This window comes from Pituophis catenifer, unplaced genomic scaffold, assembly GCF_029215685.1.
Source record: "Pituophis catenifer annectens isolate HBS135680 unplaced genomic scaffold, rPitCat1.0.hap2 SCAF_11, whole genome shotgun sequence".
NCBI lineage: Eukaryota > Metazoa > Chordata > Lepidosauria > Squamata > Colubridae > Pituophis > Pituophis catenifer.
Genome location: NW_027256891.1, coordinates 4,412,311 through 4,435,911, shown reverse-complemented (window position 1 = coordinate 4,435,911; position 23,601 = coordinate 4,412,311). Strand labels below are relative to the sequence as shown.

The 23,601-nt window shown below is 41.7% G+C and overlaps 1 protein-coding gene across 2 annotated transcripts; it reads right to left on the bottom strand.

Annotated features, from left to right (window-relative positions):
• Window positions 1-861: 861 nt before the first annotated feature.
• RLIM (ring finger protein, LIM domain interacting) lies at window positions 862-22,047 on the bottom strand. 2 transcript variants are annotated; one of them, XM_070951843.1, is made up of 4 exons: window positions 22,021-22,047; window positions 6,999-7,190; window positions 5,127-5,210; window positions 862-4,299 (listed from the first exon to the last, which is right to left on the bottom strand). In XM_070951843.1, the coding sequence occupies exons 2-4, from the start codon at window positions 7,165-7,167 to the stop codon at window positions 2,729-2,731; spliced, it is 1,824 nt and encodes a 607-aa protein (XP_070807944.1). In that variant the 5' UTR covers window positions 7,168-7,190; window positions 22,021-22,047; the 3' UTR covers window positions 862-2,728. The 2 variants fall into 2 exon arrangements, with proteins under 2 accessions (XP_070807944.1, XP_070807943.1); XM_070951842.1 differs by lacking the exon at window positions 22,021-22,047 and adding an exon at window positions 21,135-21,269.
• Window positions 22,048-23,601: the final 1,554 nt, after the last annotated feature.

The following is a 23,601-nucleotide window of genomic DNA, read 5'->3' as shown; positions in this document are numbered from 1 at the left end:
AAAGAACAGCGGAAAAGGACAATAGCAGTGTTTGGGCTTTTCAGTGTGAGAAGAGATGCTTGATTAAGTGGGAGCTTGTACAACAGAGCTTTTAAGAAAACTGTTAAGGCAACCAAAACCAAGAAAATTATACTGATGCAGGCCAAGTTCCGAAACACTGTCAATGCTAGAAGGAAGTGGCGTTCGCTCTCTTTATATACAATGGTATAGTTGTAATTGTTCATACTCACGTATACATAAACAGAGTGTGAATCCCACTCCCTTCTAGCACTGATAATGTTACCTAGTTGGGTCATGTCTACAAGAAAACCACCCAGCTCAGAGAGCATCAAGGACCCTACAGTTCAGCCAGAGCTACCAATATTCTCTTCTATCGAGTTCCTAAAATCACCCTAAGCTTCCATGTCTATTTATTAAAGTGGAGGCAGAAAGAACAAAAAGTCAAAACTATGGAAAGCTGGTTAGCATTTTCTACACAGAGAACCAGGATTTCCTAGCATGATCCTTTTCCCATTGGGGGCAGGGGATGTAGAAATCAAATAGCAGTTTACAGCCTTTGAATAGTCTGTGGCGACTGTTGCCATCTCATACAATCGAGAAGCAAAAATTGGGTCCTAGAGGGGACTATGCCAAGAAAAAAAGGTAACCAAATCATGAGCTTCACTGAATCTTCAAGAATCCAATTAGGGTGTAACTAAAGCAACAGCAGAGATCCCATGTTCAATGCAAGTTCTGAAACAAATAGATGACATTTCTGAATGTCCTACAGATTATTACCGACAAAGTTTAAAACTTAAATGTCCCCGTATGTTTGCAATTATTTAACTGCACGTTTAATTAAAAAACAAACAATAATTAAAATGCTTTGTAAGAATATTCATTTGAGAAGCAGAAACAACACTGATGTTAATTACAATCCAATTTTTTGAGGCAGTAGGAGAGGGAGAAAATGTGCTGCAATTCTTAACTAGGCACAGCAGAAAAGTGCTTTGTGTATTTTTTTTTAATATCCAATGAAAAATCATTTCTTTGTATATCATTAACAGAAGATAAAAACGGTTGCAAAATCTATAAGCAAAAGCACAATTTATTTACTCAATAAAAATTATTCCTAGGATATATACAGCATAGAAGAAACAATCTGATGTGTTTCCGAGCAGTTGCCTTAAGACTAATTGATGAATTCATAAGATTTAATTCGATAAACCAGTTGCTTGAGAGGGGAAAAAAAATCCCAATAGGTTTTATTCAAAGAGCTTCTCTTCTACCTCCAGGCAAGGAATTAAACTTTCAGAGATACAACTTTTAAAACATCCCAATTAAAACTATACAAGTCACTAGAAAGAAGTTTTGCTGAAAGCCACAAATGCCTGATGCACAGTGGTTAGAAATATGGTGCACAAAGAAAGTATCTGCGTTCAGAGCAAGATGGATAATAAGCAGATTTCACAGTGTCAAAACAACACAACCGGCTACCTTTGTAAAGAGGCCCAGCAACTTGCACTGGCGAACTGTAATTCAATTCAATTACACTGCTTAGCAATGTGCGGAGTCCTTAGCTAACCACACTGATTTGGATTTGCACAACACACTGAGCCATGAAGCAGCCAGCAATCACATTTTGCTCGAGTGTGTTGCACAAATGCAACCTGTCACACAACCTGGCAACCTGACTTTACACATAGTGTGTTCATTGTGAAAATTTGTACTGGGAAAGCTCAGGTGAGCGAAGCCGCTGTTGCAGCAGCAAATGTGCCCTCTTTAATCTTTCCAGAAAGAGCTCCGCAGCCAAACTACGCAGGCATCTCATGCCTCAGAGGCTGCAGAGGACTCGCTCGGCTCAGTTATTTTAATTCCTGATGTTTATTTTTCCCCCAAAAAATAATAATAACAATAATAATAATAAATACTGATGAAAGCTAGGCTCTTGGCCATGGGGCTTGCCCAAGGTGGAGAACCGCACCGTGTGCTCTTGTGGCTAAACACAGTGGAGAGTTAAATTCTCAAAATGTTTGCACAAAAGCGCAGTGGAAAAGTCACTGACCTGTACAAAAAGCTTTTACTGTTTTTAAAACAAAAGTGTTTATTTAAACAAGCATAAGCAATTAATTAAGATATTTCCACAGCAAGATAAATATCCCAGGTAACTATCAGGTCGTTCTATGGCGTGCCATAGTGTTGGGCTTAAGACAGCTGTACAGTGGGAGAGAGGGGCTGAGGTTAGTGTTATTTACATTACCATATTCAATACCCTATACAAGAAAGGAGCTAAAATCAGACGTGGGAGATTACTGTTACTGTTCTGCCAGGGGAGCCGAGTCGTTTCGCTTTAATCCACAGTGAAGCACAGGCTGTATACGGCTAAATGACTCCAGTTAGTCGAGGCCTCCAGCATTCAACACACATTGGGGTCAGGTGGGACCGAGAACTTGATTTGTGTTGAAAAACTGAAACTATACAACAGCCAAGTGTCTTTGGGCAAATAGAGAGTTTTCTCTTTCCTTTTTTAATTGACAACACAAACCTGGTCTTATTTTAGGAACCCTAATTGAGAAGGTTTTGCTTTTTTTTTTTTTTTTAAAGAAAAAAGAAATTCCATTTCATAAGAGGAAATCACACTATTCTTTGTTTTGTATTTATAACCACCACACAAAAAGTGGCTGTTGCAAGCAGCGTCTTGCCCATTGCTCCCTCACCACGTAATCAGCTGAAAGGATACCACGGTGGCTTAGACAACGCTCTCCCGGTTAGCCGAAGCCAGGACGGCTCGGCGGCAAATTGGGCAAGTGGAATTTTCGGATAGCCAGCGATCTATGCAGTGCACGTGATACTCGTGGGAGCAAGGGAGTTTTCTAAGCTTATTCCCCTCGGTGTATTCGGTGATACAAACACTACAGGTTTTCAGAGCGTCGCTCTCACCAAAATTCCTCATGGCGAGGTTGTCAATTTGCTCTTTGGTGAGTCCTCTGGGCTGATCATCGTCTTCTTCATTGAGCAGGAAAAACTGGGCCAAGCTAAGGAATGGCAAGGAGCCACTTTCTTCAAAAGTAACGGAGCCCCTTGCATTCCGCCCTTCCCGTCTCGGGCCAGCTGTGGGGACCCCTTCATGGCTGCCTTCATAGGCCTCTCCTGATCCAGCCTCAGGACCCTCAGGGCTTGAATGGCCATTTCCGCTGCCCCCTCCAGGCTGGGGCTCTGCCGTCTCCACATTTGGGGCTGGTGCCGAGCCCCCGGGATCAGCATCGCTATCGCTGTACATGAAGTAACTGAGTTCACCAAAGCCAGTCATGATTTGTCTTAACATGGTTTGAATGGCAACTGAGGTGGTCTCGCTCAGGCCCGTGTTCAGGATTCTGCGAATAGGAATCCTAATGGTGCTGACATAAGTTCTCACCCCCGCCCTTTCCGAGCGTGAAAAGGTACGTCTAAATCCTCCTCGCTCACTTTCGTAAGTGACCGTATTGTTTGGAGTCTGGGACCTGGATCGAGTTCGGTTGGCTATGCTATCTCTCTGCCTGTATTCTCCTGGACGAACCCGTCTCACTTGCAAGTCAAGCACGATGGTCGGAGGTCTCTGTCCAGGGGCTGGGGGTTCCGTACTGCCACTCGTTTCTGAAGAGCTCGCTGCCTGAGGGACAGGCCTGGCTTCAGAGGTCGAAAAGAGAACAGTATTTTCAGTGGGTGCCTCGGAATTCGTGGCATGTTGACGTATGACCATGTGCTGCCTTGTTCTAGAACTTCCTTCTGCTTCAGCGACCAAGGGAAGATCAGGAGTTTGAGAGGATGTATTGTGATGTATCCTACGAGGAGATTCATTCACTGGATTAAGAGGGGATCTACTTCTATCAGTCCTTGCCCGTGTCCTCCGTTGTTCAGGGCTTCTGCTTCTTGACCTTCTCTGGCCTCTCTGAAGAGAGATGTCTTCACTCAGTTCTTCAGGATAACTCATTTCTGAGTCAGGCTGCCTGGCCACGGGAGGAGAGGAGCTCTGCCTTAGAACCGGGGGAGAGGCTGATCTTGAAGTCTCAGTGTCACTTTGGCTGTTTTCTAAGTCCTCCCCAGTGGGGGGTTCTATGGGTGGCTCGCCCTCAGTTTCTGTACTTGGGTTTCCATTATTGCGGTTGACGTTTATCTCCAAACTAAATCTGAAATCTCCACTGTTTGGATTAGTCCGGCTTACTGCTCTCCACGACTGGTTGCCTCTCTGCCCGCTTCGTGTCGTATTCCCAGTTTGCCGAACTGAATTAAGCCAATCTATTATGGAATCACCATTAGACACATCTTCTGCGGACTCTGCACCTGCCAAATAAAAGTAACTGCTATAGTTAGGCGGCTGGTATAATTCTGGGCTAAAAACATTCTCCAAACCTTTTTACAAGTTATGATTTTATAAAGAAGGTCCTTGGCCACAGTGCAAATATTTGTTCTTCTAACTTTTGGACACCACAAATGCTTAACTCACTATATCTTCCTAAATTAATCACAGCAATATCTATGGGATAGGTTTCATCACCTTTAATAGACTGTAGCATCAAATAATTATTTGCCCAGTATTGAACACCTCAGCAAATCAGTCAAGGTGACTGTTTTATAAAGGTTAGGAAATAAGATAATGGACCATGATACTTTTAATGAATTCCATTCTCTAAATTGGAACACCTGCAACCAATGATTTGCCAGGCAATAGTTTATCCATGCAATATTGCATAAGCCCAGCATGTAGTTTCATCCAGACTGCTTCTACATTATTAATAAATCAAGGCTGCACACTTGGCCAGAGAGATTTGAGCCACGCTGGTTCAGACAAGATCTCAAATAGGCACGTGCAGTTATCATGGGTAAAGCAGGCCTGCTTTGAATAAGTTTGCGGCACAGTCAGAAAGCTCACCACTTCTCTCTCTTAAGCCAGGAACAAAGGAGAAAAAGAACAGGGAACAGTCTGTAGAAGCCATTTCAAAGGAGATGAATACATAAGTTCTAGAAACTGCACCACAACAGAAGTCAGAGGCCCAACAGGACCTCCTGGCCACAGGAGCACAATGCCTAAATTCAAATCGCTTCTTTTGTAAGTCATTTGGTGTTCAATCTGACTATTACCATAGGAACCTTAGAAGAACACTGCGTACCTCTGTTGTCTTCCGTGTGCTGCTGGGGTGGGCCTTCCTTAATTTGCTGCAGCCTTCTTAGCAGCTCTTCTTCCGTAATTTCACCTGAGGAAACAATGGGCAGGTGTTCCTGAGAAAGTCATTCACACTCATGTGCAGCCAACACTAGGGGAACCAAAGCAGAGATGGGTTTACCAAGATTACTATTAATTTTTCTCTAACATTGGGATTGTATTTTCATTTAAAGAGACGTGATGATTTTGGATGGACATATGGCAATATTCCCAACCACCCTACCTCGAAAAGTTACCATATGGGGCCGAAGAAGAGAAAAAAGAAAAAGAACAGAGAGAGAGAGAGAGAGAGAGAGAGAGAGAGAGAGAGAGAGAGAGAGAGAGAGAGAGAGAGAGAGAGACGGAGGGAGAAGGCACTCTAGAAGGCAGACATTTGGCTTGCCTATTTCTGCCTGAACAGAAACAAGCGTTCTGCTCAGCACTGCATGTACAATGAAGAACAGAAGGGCAAGAAATCAAAACTGCCATGCTCATATTCAAGAAAATGAACGGACAGTAGTGTGTAAAATAAACAATATATATTTTTAAGGGAGATCTATATGAAAGAGCATGACAAAATATTGAATGACATCTAGACAAGAGATCAAAATAGCAAAAAAAGAAGAATGATCTTATCTCAGCTGCTGAGGGGAAACGGGGAAGAGATCAAGAAACATTTGTCCAATAAACAAAATACAGCTTTAACATTATAAAATATAAAGCTATCCCCATGGTCAAATTCAGATGGCTGACCAGCACTTGCTATTGATGCCCAGCATACCATTACCTATTAGAAGTAATATGTGGGTATGTCAAATGTAAGTTTATTATGTAAGAAGTTCTAGATACCATCTAGATGCTCTTGGAACTAACTCATTATATTAGCAAGCAAAGTCTTTACCGAATGTGTCGCCATGCAAAGACTGAACCATCAATAGACTTCATCTGTTAACTAAGAGAGCAAACATCTTAGCATCTCTACAGGATTTTCTTTCAAGAGAACCGTTCTATAAACTTTTCTTTGATATTGCAATTTTTCTTCAAAATTAATGGCTTTTTTAAAAAAATCTATTTTATCCATTTATTTCCATTTCTATCATCACCCATCTCAAACAAATGTTGGGCAGTGAACAATTGTACAATAAAAATGTGGGAGCTTCATCACTGGAGGCTTTCAGGAAGAGATTGGACTGCCATTTGTCGGAAATGGTGTAGGGTCTCCTGCTTGGGCGGGGGGTTGGACTAGATGACCTACAAGGTCCCTTCCAACTCTGTTAAAAAAATAATTACAATAATTTCTTCTGCCGAGTGAAAAAGAATAAAAGAAAGATTTGATGTGTGGTCTTTAAAAGAGGAATGGAGATCTGTATTTTGTAGTTGTATTTATTGCAGAGATCAAGATCTTTGTGAAGTCCATATTGTAGGCACCTGGGGTCCTGGAAGTATTAGCATAACTAATGCAAAACATGCGTGTAATCCCTTATGCTCCAAAGCACCTGAGGGCAGGACACAAAGCAATGGGTAGAAGCTCATTAAACGAGACTCAACCTGGAAACTAAGGAGAAACTCCCTGACAGTGAGAACAATTAATTAATGAAACAGCTTGCTTCCCAGAGTTCTGGGGGCTCCATCGCTGGAGGTTTTCAAGAAAAGGTTAGAGAGCCATTTGCCAGGTCTCCAGCCTTTGGCAGGGGGTTGGACTACAAGACCTCCAAGGTCCCTTCCAGATCTATGATTCTATAACAACTATCGGGAGCGGCTGAAATTAAGTAACTGCTGGATTAACAGCAGAACAGCAAGATTCTTACTGTTTGAATGGCAAGCTAAGAAAGCAGCGTACCAGGAGTGCCTAGTAAGTTGTTATCTCTCATCAGCCTGTAGTCTTCTTCACTCAGGTTATTTACAAAGTGATAGAAAGCTTCTTCTCGGTCCAACCGGTCCAGCTGACTCCGGCGCTGAGCTTCCGACTGATTGATATTTCCTTTATTATTAGCCTCTGAGCTTTCCATGTTGATAAAAGTAGAAAATATTTCTAAAAATAAAAAATAAAAAAAAATGATCAGCCAATTTTGGGGAGGGGGGTGTTTAACTCCTTACTCCATATAGCTAAACTTCAGTGAAGAATGTACACATATATTGTCATTCTACAGGAACACAGAAAAACTACAGAATGTCATACAGGCTGCTGGAACCAAATTGTAATTAAAAAGAGCACACCTGTCCACAAGAGAGATTATGCATTATAATATTGTTATATTATTTGAATCTTCTGTTTATTTTTATGCTGTTAACTGTTACCAGTAAAGTTTTAAGGTCTATATAAACAGTGTAAAAATGCCTAAAACTGTAGCAATTTCAGAAATCAGAGGAAAAGCTGAGAATATTTTCTAAGCCTCTAAGGAGGGGGGAACGATGTCTGCAACTAGACAGCCTGGTTGTAAGAACAGACAGAATAGAGGCATCAGCTGGCACCATGACAGACCAGGGTGTAACTGGGGCCCAGTCCTGGGGACAAGTTCTTCCCCGACACAAATGTACGACCACCTCCTTCTGTGAACAGGCCAACATGGAAGATAAGCATCAGGAGGAATTGCCTCCTCCGAAATCTAAGTCCAGAATAAGTGGTGCTGCAATCAAGAGAACCCACCAGACCATGCAAAAACACAAACACACATACATACAAATGCAGCATGCTATACATCCAAGGATGGGCAAGTACTTCAAGCCTGAAGTTGAAAGCTAGTGCTACCTAGCTACAACCCACTGCAATGAGGATACCAGCAGGAGAAAAGGCAATAAACACTGAGAACATCAACAGTACCTTTTTAGATATCATCCTGCTGTCCCTTTTACAAAGCTATGAATCAGCTGCAAAGCACTTCTTGTAAAGCAGAACATGGCATACCTTGTCAAGGAGCCGTTAGTGGTAACATTAATGATTTAAGACATTAAACTTCTTGTAGACGATAGCAAGGATGATCAATCATCCAATATGGTGGAAGATGATAGTCTGCATATTCTCCACCTGATTCAACCAATTTATTATTTATATTTTGTATTTCTTACTTGCCCATCTCTCTTGGAGACCTAGATTATCTAGATCTTCTCATATATTACCTTTAGCATAAATGGTGCGCTCGCTTTATCACTTATTCAGAAAAAACAATCTGCTGTAAATAGATTGCAGCCCAAACATTAACTTCACCACCATCACTACTTATTCCACTGATAAAGTACATGTGTTTTATATTTCCCTCACTGCACAAATGAGGTAAAGAGAATCCAAATGAACATCTGCCACCAGCCTCTACACTATGTGTAGAGGATGTTTTCGTTCTAAAGTATTGGACCTCACACCTCAGAAAAGGTTGCTAGTAATAATGTGTGTCGAATAATTGTCTGAGCAGATAATCTCAACTGTAACTTTGTGGTCAAAGGCACACAGGTCAAATGAAGTCAAGAGCAATTTGACAGCAATAGTTCTGTGGCTAAACTAACTCCATTTAATCATGCAAGATCTTAGTCTTATGGGACAGACCAATCCTAAGATTATCACAACGACTGAAGTGTGCCACTAGTTTTCTTATAATTTGTAAAATACAGTAACTGCTTCCACTGAGCGTGAAGAAGAGGATGTTAAACAGCATCAGGTTAAATTAGACTAACCCAGTGTTTCTCAACCAGGGCAGCTTGAAAGATGTGTGAACTTCAACTCCCAGAATTCTCCAGGCAGCTCTGGGAATTGAAGTTCACACATGTTCAAGGTGCCAAGATTGAGAAACACTTGTCTAACCCAAGACTAGATTTCACAGATATTCCCATCCACCTATCTGTTGTTAAAGACACAGAACTGTGTCACCTGAGCTTTCCAAAGTAGGTATCTACTTAAGCTCAGACACTGCTATGTTGAGCTATATTCTGCCTTTGGTACTTTACTAAAAGGTCCCTGGGAAAGTTGGATTTAAAACTGGAAGCTATGGCAACCTCAAATCACACCTGTCACAAACCAGAGTTAGGTTCCACTATGGCACAATTCTTGTCAGCCCTAAGCATGTTATTACATGTCCAATCTGCATTACCTGCCTGATAATACAGGTAATCCTCGATTTACAATTACAATTGAGCCCAAAATTTCTGTTGAGTGAATTTTGCCCCATTTTACCACCTTTCTTGCTACAGTAGTTAGGTAACAGTTGTTAAATGAATCTGGCTTCCCCATTGACTTTGCTGGTCAAAAGGGGACACTGCGATCTTCATAAATGTGAATCAGTTGCCAAGCATCTGAATTTGGATCAGGTGACCAAGGGGATGCTGCAATAGTTCCAAGTGTGAAAAAGTCATGTGTCACTTTTTTTTCAGTGCTGTTGTAATTTCGAACAGTCACTAAACAAACTGTTGTAAGTCGAGGATTACCTGTATGTGACTCACTCACAAGCCAATATCCTGAACAATTGGGTTTTTTTACAGTATATCACTTACCAGCCATTTGCTCATCTAATGAATCACCCTGATATGAATCATGACATCCAAGATGAGCCAATTGGATGTTAGGTTTCTACTACAGAACTAGGAAGAGGCCTGTGGTTATTTGTTTTGGCTAACAAACAAGACTACTGAAAGAAAAGCAAGTCATGACCTACGAATGCAATAGGAGTATGCAAAGTATTCTGAGCTTAAAATGTCCCAGGGCCTTTCCGCTTGTGTTCCAGAGTTTTATCCCTAGCTTCAATCAAAATATGGAGCTTCATAGCACTTTGAGCTCATTATCTCATCTTTTTTTTTTTAACGGTAGATTATCCAACAAAGCAGCAGGTACTGGTCTTCTTCCTACAGTAGTATCATTGGCTAGGAGCATTTGGGTGAAGGATGAAATGGCGGCAAGACAGTTCAGAAAACCATTCGGGATGTAACATTATTAGCTCTTATTTTTTTCTATGATTTGGGCGGTAAGAAATTCTCAGCATGGTTAACTATAAAAACGGAATTATTGAAGGGCGGATACATGTTCCCATTATCCTCTGTAACAGAAGCCCTCAACATTTTGGGGGCCAGGAACCGGTTCTGTAGAGGCCAGTTTTTCCACAGACCAGCAGGCATGGTTTGGTCTGCTGCCTAGATCCCACACATGTGCAGGTGGGGTTTCACTCGCTTGCTCGGACCAGTTCCTGGCGAGCCACAGGCCAGTGCCTGTCTGCAGCCCAGAGACTGGGGTTCCCTGCTCTATAACATAAAGTGTTACAAATTTGGTTCTGGCGCAATAATGGATATTCAAATTATTTTAACAGAATTTGATACACATTTTTTTTAATACCATGATGCTTTTGGAACATCTACCATGCCAAATGACAAGTAGGCCAAACATAAGCTGGTACTTTTAACCCTCAGAATTACTTGAACAGAGGCGCTTCTTAAAACACACAAAGTAAACATTAGCAGCTTGTTCGAGGCACATGTACAAAGAAGCAAATAGTGACTGAGTTTCTGAGGCACAGTTGTAAGCAGAAAAACATGTGAGTCCTGTTTCAGGAAGACGTGTTTGAGTAACATTCCTCCTCAGAAAATTATGGCAATGACCAATTCTGAAGTAATACCAGCAATGAATTTTCGGCCTTAAACTACATGCACTGAAATCTTTAATTTTATTTACTTTAAGCTATTATTATACGTAGTTTTTTTCCTATTTGGAAGCAGCATTTCCCATATTACCCAGTATTACCACAATGTCAGCAACAGACAATGGTTTCCCTGCAATTTGCAAATCCTGGATATCAATAAACAGGAAGTAACTAGATAACAAATGCCACTATTAGTCATTAGTGGCTAAGCTGTGTTATAATTTTTCTGTTTATTTATTATCTGGAGAAATTTCTTACAGATAACTAATGATTAATATCCTTCACTTGATATGGCCTAAGGACTTATCTATCTATCTATCTATCTATCTATCTATCTATCTATCTATCTATCTATCTATCTTGCACAATGCTTAAGGACTTAAGAATTTGGTAAAAATTCTTCATTCTCAATTACTGTCTAAAAATAAAAAATTAGACAAGACAGCATACACTAAAAGTAATTACAAAGTAATGTTATCAAAAACTAAAATATATAGGTTATGCTATCTATTCTAATACATGCAAGCAAAAATACAGCACTCAAATCAAAATTTAATAGACATAATTCCACTTATAAGCTTTCAAAGAGCCTTGGTGGTGCAGTGGACTAAAGTGTTGTAATGAAGTCCTTTGATTCTTTGGTGCTGAATAAAGGACTGATTAAGTAGCCCTTAGCTGCCAGCTGCCTGCAATTACTGCGAGTTCAAATCTCACCAGGCTCAAGGTTGACTCAGCCTTCCATCCTTTTGAGGTAGGTAAAATGAGGACCCAGATTGTGGGGGCAATAAGATGACTTTGTATAAAAAAGAACACCGCTTAGGGGCCCCCCGAAAGCCCTACTAAGCAGGTATATACAAAAGTATGACGGCCTGTGGGTCGGGACCCCTTTGGGGGGTCGAATGACCCTTTCACAGGGGTCGCCTAAGACCATTGGAAAACACATATTTTCAATGGTTTTAGGAATAATTTTATTGTTGGGGGTCACCACAACATGAGGAACTGTATTAAAGGGTCGCGGCATTAGGAAGGTTGAGAACCACTGGCTTAATGCATTGTAAGCCGCCCTGAGTCTCCAGAGAAGGGGGGCATATAAATTGAACCAATAAATAAATAAATAAATAATAAATTACACTTTTACCAATACGAACAAACCTGTCCATAAGTTGGGAGGTTTAACAGAACAACAGAGTTGGAAGGGACCTTGGAGGTCTTTTAGTCCAAGCCCCTGCTCAAGAGGCCCTATACCACTTCAGATAAATGGTTGTCCAATCGCTTCTAAAAGTCTCCAGTGATGGAGCACCTACAACTTCTGAAGGCAAACAGTTCTACTGGTTAATTGTCCTCACTGTCAGGAAATTTATCCTTAGTTCTAGGTTGCTTCTCTCCTTGGTTAGTTTCCATCCATTGATTCTTATTTTGCCCCCTGGTGCTTTGGAAAATAGGTTCACCTCCTCTTCTTCGAGGCGGACCCGTAAAATTTTGGAATACTATCATGTCTCCCCTAGTCCTTCTTTTCATTAAACATACCCAATTCCTGCAACTGTTCTTTGTATGTTTTAGCCTCCAGCCCCCTAATCATCCTTGTTGCTCTTCTCTGCATTCTTTCCAGAGTCTTGACATCCTTTTTATATTGTGACCACCAAAATTGGATGCAGTATTCCAAGTGAGGTTTCAATAAGGCTTTATAAAACAGTACTACTACTTCATGTGATCTTGATTCTATCCCTGTATTAATGCAATTCAGGATTGGATTGGCTTTTTTTGGCTGCTGCCACACATTGCTGGCTCATATTTAAGTGTTTGTACACTTGGATTCCAAGATCTTTCTCAGAGTTACTGAGCCACATTTCAACTAATCTGTACCAGTATGTTCAGTTTTTCTTTCCTAAATGTAGAAACTTACTTATCCCTCCACTGAATTTCATTTTGTTAGATAATTTACAGGTTAATTTACAGTGCATCATATACATATGCTCATCTGGACTTAGAACAAAACAGTTAGAATGCTGAAGAGTGCTGTCTATATTGCAAAGATCTGAAAGCTAAGAAAACAGTAGTGTTTCCTTTTAACTTTTATGAGATTATTACTTGCCATGTTTCAACAACAGTGCTTGGAACTGAAGCATATCCTTTCAACATTTTTTTTTTGCCACTAAAAATATATTGTTTTTAATGTTTTCTTTTAATAATGTACTACACTTTGGGGAGCAGACCAAAGCCAACCAGAATTTAAATGGGTGTATCTGGACTTGGGAAACTCAGATATGGAAATAAAATGTAGACTGAGAAGGTAGTTTTGAGCTGGATTATTTTAAGTTCCAGAAAGCACTAGTGGAAGTTTTCGATGCCAAAGAAAGAAGATGAGAAGACAGGCAACTTGGGTACTTGAACACCAATAACTGAAACTGTTCCTGAAAATAAGGAGGATTAAAATAGGCTAAAACCTTAGATTTACATTTAGAGTGACTTCAAAAAAATTAAAAGCCATTGATTTTTTTCCCATTTCCAAATTCATCTTTTCCAGTAGCTGAATTTCCCAAAACTGAGTCATAAACCCCAAATCTGTTATCCTGTGATCCCTAAAACTTTCACTCCAATCTGATGAAAAGAGGAAGGAAGAAAACTGACTTTTATAGGTCCCATCGCTAACCAGGGCAGACTTCGAAAGCATGAATTCATTTGATGTAGAATGTCTGCATGCCCACCCTACTTCTCTGCTCCCAATACACAGGTGTCTTTAGGGTTTAGGTAGTGTCTCGATTTTAGGTAGTGTTCATTATGCATCAATAATTCCCCCAAAACTCAAGTACCCTAAACAGATAAAATCACTTAAAGACATTAAAATAATTACCAGAAAACTAGATAGGAAAAGTCTTTGATAGGAAAAGAACTGTACCCTGCAAAGAAAATCAGCAGCAGTCTGCACCAGGACTAAAATATACATTTTGGAGTTTGGGGATATGCATGTTCAGATCTGAACCAAAATGGGGGTATTCTAGGCCAAAGGATTCCTTGGCAAGAGCAAGGATGGATCACTGTGATAGCAGCTGTGGATGAGGGGAAGCAAGATATGGAGAGCATTGGTGTGAGGACACCAATTAGTGCTGTACTAATATTGCAGCTTGTTCCATACTACAGTGACCACCTTGGCAGCAAGGAAAGCCAGAAGGGAAGAAAAGAAAATGCACAGACTGGCATACAGCCCACATAATTGATGGGAAGGGCAACATCCAAGCCATGTCCTACCTATACTAGCTCATCTTAAAACTGTTCAGTCTTTTCAGGCAGTGATGTTTGTTCCAGGTTCAGGGCAAGTGCCATTTCTCATTTCATGTACATCCTTATGTAAGGAAAAGTAGAATAAGAAAAAAAAAGCCGTTGTCTGATTTAATACAGGCATTATTAAGAGCTTGATGAAAAGGAAATCTTGGGCTAAGTGTGAAAAGACATTAGTATAGGAGCTAATTTTGAATTCTTATGAGGGAAGCATTCCTTAAGCAGAGTCTTCTTCCCTGTAACCACACACCTAACTTGTCTTTGTGAAGACATCTGGAAGGCTTCTGAGAATAACTGAAGAGACAAATATGAAGCAGGAAGCTAATCTCTGCAAACCGCATTATAAAATCAGGATCCAATTATCTAGTAATTGAACTAGATTTAAAAAGAGCTCATAAAATGGGGGGAAAGCCTCTACACATCACAGGCCTTTTTCTAGCTTGAGATAAACATAACTCACAATAATAGCATCATAATGTAGCTTAGTGAATGCAGGATCCACTTCTTAAATTGTAATGTTCAATTCTATCAGCAAAACTGAATGAAGAGTTTTTCAATATACAGTAATGCTTGGCAGACAATCAGAAATTTGCCTTTCAGATGAGCCACTGTAACTGTTCTTTAAATTAAATGGAGCCAATGATTAGTGCCTAGAGAACTATATCATAAGAGGCCTCTTGCTTTCATCCAAGTGGATAAACAGAAAAAAACCAGATTATTTGAGATATACAACTGGAAGGAGGGAGAGTTAATATTGTGATGAAAGTTTAATTTATTGTCATCTTCTGGATATTGTACATGGAACTGAAATAGGATTTTAAGAAGTTATAACAAATATTAAGATTAGGCGTGGAAAAATCTGGGCCTCCAATCTCTCCCCCAACCTACTTTGTATAGAAAGATTTCAGACAAAACATCAAAAATATTCAGACATTTTTCAAGAGTCACTTCTGAGTAGAAAAGCTCTCATCTTGTTAATGTTGCAAGGCGTATAAAAAAATATCGCCTTGGCAATAAAAAATAAATAAACCTTACTCCCATGGAAGGCCACTTTAAATCCTAATTGCTAGTTGGAGACAAGGAGTTTTGGGAGCCAACAATGTTGAAAAAGAAAGAGGCACTGCATCTCTTCTCCAAAACTTAATACCACATGTAGCAAGTTGAGAATTTTGACATTTCTTTCATTTTGGAACATTCTGAAGTTTTAAAAAAAGACAAATTTTGTATTATGATTCAACGGTCTACATTAGAGCAACATCTTTGGTATGACTTGCAATTCTGGGTCAAATTGAGCCTGTTTTGCAGCAAACTGCCTGCAGGTGACCTGCAGTCCTGGCACACTTGCCCTGAACCAATTTGGCCTGAGGTCCCCTACTAATGTTATGCAGAAATGCGTTGTTGCTGTTTAAATACCAATTTCACCACAGGTAGACCTCAACTTATGACAACTGAGCCCAAAATTTCTGTTGCTAAATGAGAATTTGCCTCATTTTATGACCTTTCTTGCCACAGTTGTTAAGTGAATCACTGCAGTTGTTATGTTAGTAACATGGCTGTTAAGTGAATCTGGCTTTCCCATTGTCAGAAGGTTGCAAAAGGGAATCACATGGTCCCGGGACAGTGCAACCGTCATAACTATGATCCAGTTGTCAAGCACCTGAGTTTTGATCATGTGACTATGGGGTGCCACAACAGTCGTGTGTAAAAAAAATCATAGCTCACATTTTTAAGTGCTGTTATTTAGTGACTTCAGATGGTCACTAAACAAACTGTTGTAAGTCGAGGACTACCTGCAATTAAATGTCACAGGTCAGATTATCGAAATTCTGTATTTTACTTTCTGTTTTAACTTGGACTGTAGTGAGTTAGTAGTTTGATGTTGCACTACTTGTAAAAATTATAAATGCATAAAAAGTATTATTACTACTGGTACTATTAGAGATACCAATTTTATATATATCGATACAAAAGCTACGAGTGGCGCAAAGAGCCATGGAAAGAAACATGCTCAGCATAACAAGGACCCAGTTTGTGGAGGCAATAAGTTGACTTTGTATAAATATACAAAAGAATGAAGGCTATTGCTTAACGCATTGTAAGCCGCCCTGAGTCTCCGGAGAAGGGCGACATATAAATCAAATTTAAAAAACAAAAACAAAAAACAAGACAAGATAGAAAGACCTGCACATGGATTAGAGAACAAATGAAAGTATATGATATCGTCAAGAGAGGAAAAGAATAAAAATGGAAATGGGCTGGTCACATAGCAAGAACAACTGATGGCAGGTGGACCAAGGCGGTCATAGAATGGATCCCACTTGATAAAAAGTGTCCACAAGAGACCTAAAGCAAGATGGATAAATGACATCAGCAAGTATTGCGGGCCCAACTGGCAAAAGAAAGTTCAGGACCATTTTGGTTAAAAATATGTGGAAGAGGCCTTCATCCTGCAGCGGATAAGACAACAGGTAGAATGATATTACACACTGACACACATCCATCCATCCATCCATCCATCGCACTTACAGTTGCCCAGCTTATTTGTCTTGAAATATTAGAGGACAGGGAATTTGTTTTAAAGTGTGATTGACTGACTGACTTATCCTTGGCAAAAAGTTGCCAATCCATTTGAGTTATCTTGTTCAGGGTGATGACTGACTCAAAAAATAAATAAATAAATAAATAAATCAGAGCTCTTTTACTCAGAATCAGCAAGTTGAATCAGATTGGCTTTTGGCCAGATGCTGTGCTGAAAAGCTCTTCTGACCTGCCACTGAAATAGTATGAGGCAAACTGCATGACCGTGTCAAGATATATCTCCCCAAGGTCTGCATGGCCCATTCATTATAAACCAGTCTAAAAAGTGGTTCCTCGTGAAATTAAGGGCTCTTTAATTTCTAATATATTAAGAAACTGATGGAAACTGAATGGGAAAAACCAGGTCAGAATAACAGGGCTACAAAGGCCTTTAGGAAGTTATTCCGCTTGCTGACTGAAAAGGCATTCAAATTGATGGGAGTTGAAGGCCAAAATATCTGGACAGCACCTGGTGCCTAATCAGCCAAAAGGTTTTACGGATGCACTAGGCAAACTCTGTTTTTTTAAGGCAAAGAAAGTAATATTATAAATAACAGAGTTGGAAGGGACTTTGGGGGTCTTCTAGTCCAATCCCCTGCTCAAGCAGAAGACCCTATATCATTCCAGACAAATAGCTATCCAGTCTCTTCTTAAAAGCCTCCAGCGATGGAACAATTACCGCTTCTGAAGGCAAGTTGTTCCACTGATTGATTGTTCTGTTAGAAAATTTCTCCTTAATTCTAGGTTGCTTCTCTCCTTGATTAATTTCCATCCATTGTTTCTTGTCTTGCCCCCTGGTGCTTTGGAGAATAGGTTGACCTCCTCTTCTTTGTGGCAGCTCCTCAAGTACTGGAAGACTGCTATCACGTCATATCTAGTCCTTCTTTCCTGGACTAGACATACCCAATTCCTGCAACTGTTTTTCAGGTCAAGGATATTCTTTCAAAAAGTGAAAAAGTGAACAAATTTCACCCCACCCTCCATCCTCACAATCAGCACTGGCAGTTTCTTTGAAACTAAGGTCACAGCAGGATTTTAAACTGACAGAAAGTTCTCTTTCAAGATCACAGGCCACATTCTATATAGCCAACTGCATTTCAGTGCAATCAGGGTGAACATGTACAAAATATTAAGGATTGGTTCTACATGAATCTCCTTACTGGTTAAAAAAAGAAAACCATTCTTTCAGTAGAAATGTTTCACAAGGTCATCTTCCAAAATTCATTTTGAAGCTTGATGTGAAATGATCTAGGCATTTCTGCCTCTTTTAGCCAGTTTTTCTACATATATGAAAAACCTATAGGATGGACAGTAGTGATCCAACTGAATATCAAGGTTTACAAAATTTATCAACATCAAAAAATTATGTTAGAACAGATTATCATTCTGAACCAGATCCAACCTTCAGAAGATCATGTAAACATCCACATATACCGTAGTTCCCCGACTTTTCAAGTTAATCACTTTAGCTACCTGGGAAAAAGAAAAAATAAATCAAAGCCGTACTTCCCAAACCGTGTTACTTATAGTTTTAGGCAATTTTACTACAAGCCTTCAACTACTGTAAAAAAAAAGGGTTAGGCAATGGCGACCACCATCTTATGTTCCCTTGCATCTCAACCCTCTTCTCTTTCTCATGCTCTTCCTTTGTTACATTCATTTTTGATTTAAGTACAGAAAAGTTGGTTTGAACCTCTTAGATATTGTTATGTAATTAAAAGTTTGGACCCAACATTCCTTTCTTGCTGAAATCTTTTTTCCTCCATTTGTTGCCTTAAGCATGACTCATCTTATACAAATCTTTGATAATTACCAAACAATTATCAATTAACACAGTAAGTACTAATCAGGGATAGAATCCGGAATGCAGGCTTTATTGTATAAAACTATGAAAAATGGAGTGTGGAGAGAAAAGATGGAAATATCTGACTGGTTTCTAATCTTTTAACAAAGGCTGGAGAATGCAAAAAAGCCAACAGAGAAACACTAGATGCCTAAACTGCATTTCTGACTAGAAGTAGAAGAACATAGTAGGCATGAGTAAAACAGAAACTTCTGGAGGTACTGAGAACTGTGCACTTGGAATGCTCGAAGTAGTTTCCATTCAAGCTAGATGGAGCTACAAATTGCCCAACAATCCTTATTTTCAAATTGTCTTACATTAAAATATTTTAAGTTGACAAAAGAAATCTTCCAAATGTTGAACTTCAGAATTTAAATACATTTCTTCATGTAATCAACTATTGTTGAATCAATATTCTTCTAAACAATTTTTCTATTTTTTCCATTACTTTATATGCATTTGTGATAGATTTGCTACCAAAGGTTAGAGGTTTTTTTTCAAAATGGCATATTGGTTGGAAAAATAAAAGGTCAATTTTTCTCCAACCGGAGCAACCTAATTGGTCTACCAAAACATTGAAATTCTTCATGTGAAGTTTTCCTGAACTTGGCAGGGATTCAGACTTGCATCCTTAGTAGCACTGATACCCCTGGAGAGAAATAAAGCTTAACAGTTATTAAGCACAGGAATAACAAACTGTTGACTTCCATGGCCAACCAGTAATTATATTTAACTATGTACCAATGCTCCTGGTAATTATCCAAGAGCAAGCCATCACCAAATCTTTTATAAAAGAATTAGCTTATCTCCCCTTTCAAACAAAATCTTCTTTACGTATTTCTCACTCACTTGGGGCTTTCATTCCCCCAGGACTACAACTTTGGGTTATTTTGCAAGAGGAGGTGATCTTACTGATCTATTGGCTTCCCGTTATTTATGCCTGGAACTTCAACCCAGCACCTTTCAAGTCTCATTTCCATCACCTCCTCTTTTAAATTTTACATCTTCTCTGAAAGAGTTTGGTTTAAACTCACTTCCGTATCCCAAGGAGAACATTATATGCTAAAGAGATGCTAAACAAATTGGTAGATTCTAGCAATATAGTTCCTCTCTATGTATGTCTCAAATTTCAATTAAAAGTTGTTTGGGGTAACTCTGCCTTTTAGAAAAAAAGTTAAATACCACATACAATGAAGCCATTATATGCTCTCTGATCATTTAAAAGAAAATGTAATTTGACTTAAATGTCAATTATTTTCATGTTATACTTGAATCTCACACTTTTAGCTTTTAGCAGAATTCAGTACAGCTGGTAACTTAACCCATTTAAAATTGTTTATATCAAAACTAGGAGTAACTCAACTTTTAGTATATAATTACCTACATCCTGAAGATAGCTATTCCTGCGCACAGTCAATATAATTGACATTCTTGTCATCATAAAGTAGTATTGTTAACAAGTGGTTGGACTGAACAAATTACAGAAACCTGAAAGGATGAAGGCACAAAGTAATAAAACAAGGTGCTTCCTGTTTGGTTAGGGGTGACAAATATCTGAATGGGTCCTGATCACTACCATAACTAACTATGAGCGTGTCTTTCTGGTATTTGATGAAATCACACCGATGAACCAAGGACAACCCCAAGTACTATCGTTTGATTTATGGGCCAAATTAAACTCAGATTTAAAACCAGACTATTTCTATCACTATGTCACTATGTCTATGGAGTTTGTCAGTCATCCAGATCATGGTTGTCCTCCAAAATCGGGAGAGACTATTTCTAATTTACAGACGACATGAATCTCTGGAAGCTATAAAGGAACCAAAAAATGAAGAGCCTGTGACCATCAGAGGGGATGACCCAGGAAAGGAGAAAAGAGGCCCCGCTTCCCCCTTCCTGCCTCCACCACACCCTGCGGAGACACACGGGAATAACGCCTGAGGATCAACGCCAGGAAGAAAAATCCCCCCAACCGAAAGGGGGGAGGGGGGGCTGGAGGAAAAGCGGAGAGGAGAGAGGCCCTCTTGCCCTCGGGAGCCGGAGAGGCTTTCTGGGGCAGCCACGCTGGGTGGGATTTTCCTGCCAGAGTCGTGACTTTCAACCAACAGCCATGACACATCAGAAGGCAGCCTGCCCTCGGATCGCCAGCGAGGATCAGAAACGAAACTCAGGGGGAGGAGGAGGAGGCCGAGGCCTCGCACACCGCCATCTCTTCTCATCGAGCTGTCACCGGGGGACGGGGAGGGGGGGGCTCCCGATTTAGGCGGGGGCGGCGATGACTGGGGAAGGGCCTGGGGAGGCCAGGTCGTCACGCCAAGCCAGGCCCGGGCCTCGCGCTGGCCACTTAGGCCGCGGCCCCCGAAGCGGGGCCAAGGGCGGGCCTCCCTCCGCACTCCCCGATTTACGGAAGGGAAGGCCCCGGAGGCCGTCAGCACCGCCGGCCAGAGGCGATGGGAGTTGTAGACCGGCGGATCGAGCGAGACTCCCGCCTCGCGAGGGAGGAAAGGAGGGCAGCGGCCCTCGGCGGAGGACAGGCCTTGTTGCCGCTCGACCCGAGAGCCTTCCCCCCACTTCCCCCCCCCAGGCCTCTCGCGCGCCGCCCCGTCCCCCGTCTCCCCCCTCAGCCGCCCTCCCAGAGTCCGGCCGCCGCGCCCCCTCGTACCGCCCCAGAGGCCGCGGCGTCGTTCCGTCCCGTCTCCCGTTCCTCCCGCCCGCCGACGCGTCTCCTCGGCCTGGCTGGCTCGGCGGCGGCTGCGTCCCTTCCTGGCTCCGCTTCGCTCTCTCAAGCGGCCATTTTATGCTCCATTGTTACTAAGGAACTCGGGGCCGGAAACGGCGAGGGTAAGTCGGGAGGGGGGAGGGAGCACGGCGGGGGGAAGGAGCGCAAGCCGGCGCGGTGATTGGTTGGGTGCCGGGCGGCGGCCCGCGCAATAGAGGAAGTGACGCGACCGGCTTCCCTCGCCCCGCCTCGCGGCGCGCGCATGCTCCCTGGGCTCACCATCCCTTCTCCCGTCACGTTGCTCGGTGGAAGGGAGCGGCTGGAATGGCGCAGAGCGGAAAGGAAAAGCAAGGCGAGGAGATCATAGAGTCTGGAGCGCCGGGAGGGAGCGGCCCTATAGGCTGGCTGCCGCTGGGCGGCCATTTTGAAGGCGAGCCAAGCTGAGGGGTGGTGGTCTTGGGGCGGCCTGAGGGGCTTCTCCCCGAGGTGGAGAAAAGCGCCCACGAGCCTCTCCCCGATGCCAGAGAAGCCGCTTCAATCCGGAAAGGCCGTTTGGTCCCTGCGGCTCTCGCCTTCCCGCGGGACTCCAAGACCCATCATCCACAGCCCGGAGCCCCCTCCCGATCTGCAAACCGGGGGGGGGGGATGAATGGGGGGGGGTTTACAACTACCTGCAGCCTCATCGATTCCCTCCCTCCCTCCCACTGTTAGACTTTACAAGCGATAGGGGTGGGTGGGGACTACAACACCTATCCGTCCCAGCCAGCCATATGCCTCTTTTTGCAACCCCAACGCCCCCCCCAAAAAAATCACTTTTCGCACTGCTTACCTGGAAGATGGGCTGCATCCCTCTTCCTCCTCCTCCTCCGCCACCATCGGAACACGTGACAAGACTGACTTCCTCGCGGGTGCAGCATGATGGGTCCGGAAGTCGCGTGTTTTGGGAAAGCCGGGGCCCTGGAGGCCCAGCTGCGTTGTGAGAGAACGTTCAAAGCCGTCCCTTGCACAGCTGTCGCCAGACCTGCCTTCCTCTGCCTGGCGCTTGCGGATCAGGTCCAAGTGCACAAAGCGCCCCATCATCCACAGCAGGGCCTGGCTGCATGCCTTGGCCTACAGGAGAGAAAAATGGAAGTCAGGGATGGCCTCCCAAATGGTTCCTCTCTGGTTGCGCAAAAGTCTTGCAAAACTACTCACCCTCAATCTATTAGGAAGGTCCACGCATTTCTCACGGATCACCCATGTCAGGGATTTATCCTTTTTTTCTCCCTGCCTTGGTTAATCAGTCCATTGGTGCAAAAAAGAAAAGAAAGTTTTTCATTTCACTATTGATATTCAGGATAGCACACGATCAGGTGGATTATAGCTCACCAACGCTGTCTTTTAGATGCTGCAAAGTTCTGATATTTTCCTCCCATTTCCCTAATTTCCATCTTTTGGATAATTTGTGTATCAAATAGCAACACTTGTATCAATTCTAATACATGAAGTTAGTACCGTTGCCATAAGCCTACTTTCTGTGGCATTCCAAATGTGATCTGTTGCCAGCATTGTCATCTTTAGGGCACCAGCTGGAAAAGGCTGGTGCATATTTGTAATGCTAATTACATGAGCAATAATGAAATTGACATGAGAAGAAAGGTTTATTTGCTATACTAATATGGCCATAGACAGGAATTACTTTATAATTGAAGAAAAGCTGTCAAGTTTCAGACCAGATGGGCAGAAAGGTGGATCTTTAAGTTTTGTTCATGAAATACACAAAATATTTAAAACATCTAATTCAAATGTGGTTTGATCTTCCCCAGTGGTTGAACCATTCTAAATTTAAAAGTTTTGCACATCTCTCCTTTTATCATTTCTATTGCTCTAGTTAATTTTAGCTTTCTGTGTGCTGTTAGATACCCTAAACAGTTGAACAGTTGTTGCGGATATAAGGATGCTGTGATTTATAGTTTGAACTAATGTGTCCCAGATTAAACTGACCATCTCTTAATCCTTGCCTTGTGGTTTCATATGCTTTGCTCAAGCTAGATGGAAGCTGGATGTAGCCTGACCACTTCCTCTCTGCTGATCTTCCTAATTATAACAGCCAGGTACCATGTGGCTGTAGTTGTTACAACTATAATTTATTCTGAAATGGGTGGACACGGTCAGCTGGAAAAGGAATAAATTTGGAGTGAAACAGTATCTTCTCAACTGAGCTAGTGAAATGGATCTGCCCTAGCCACCCTTGCATTTAAGCAAGATCCACTGTGATCAGTGCTTGGATGGAGATCACTAGAAATTCAGGGCTGTAGACTCAATTGTGGTTTTTAAAAAAACCTCATAAGAAAAATAGCACAATGATTCCCTGTTATTGCAAAAATACTTGGATGTGCCCGTCAAGTTGCCGGTGCTGAGTTTAACTTGG

Excerpts from the sequence above, each read along its gene's own strand:
- RLIM (XM_070951843.1), bottom strand. The coding sequence starts at position 7,167 with ATGGAAAGCTCAGAGGCTAATAATAAAGGAAATATCAATCAGTCGGAA. Across the intron at positions 5,211-6,998 it reads CAACTTACTAGGCACTCCTG|GTGAAATTACGGAAGAAGAG; the intron begins GTACGCTGCTTT and ends TTGTTTCCTCAG. Across the intron at positions 4,300-5,126 it reads GCACACGGAAGACAACAGAG|GTGCAGAGTCCGCAGAAGAT; the intron begins GTACGCAGTGTT and ends TTTATTTGGCAG.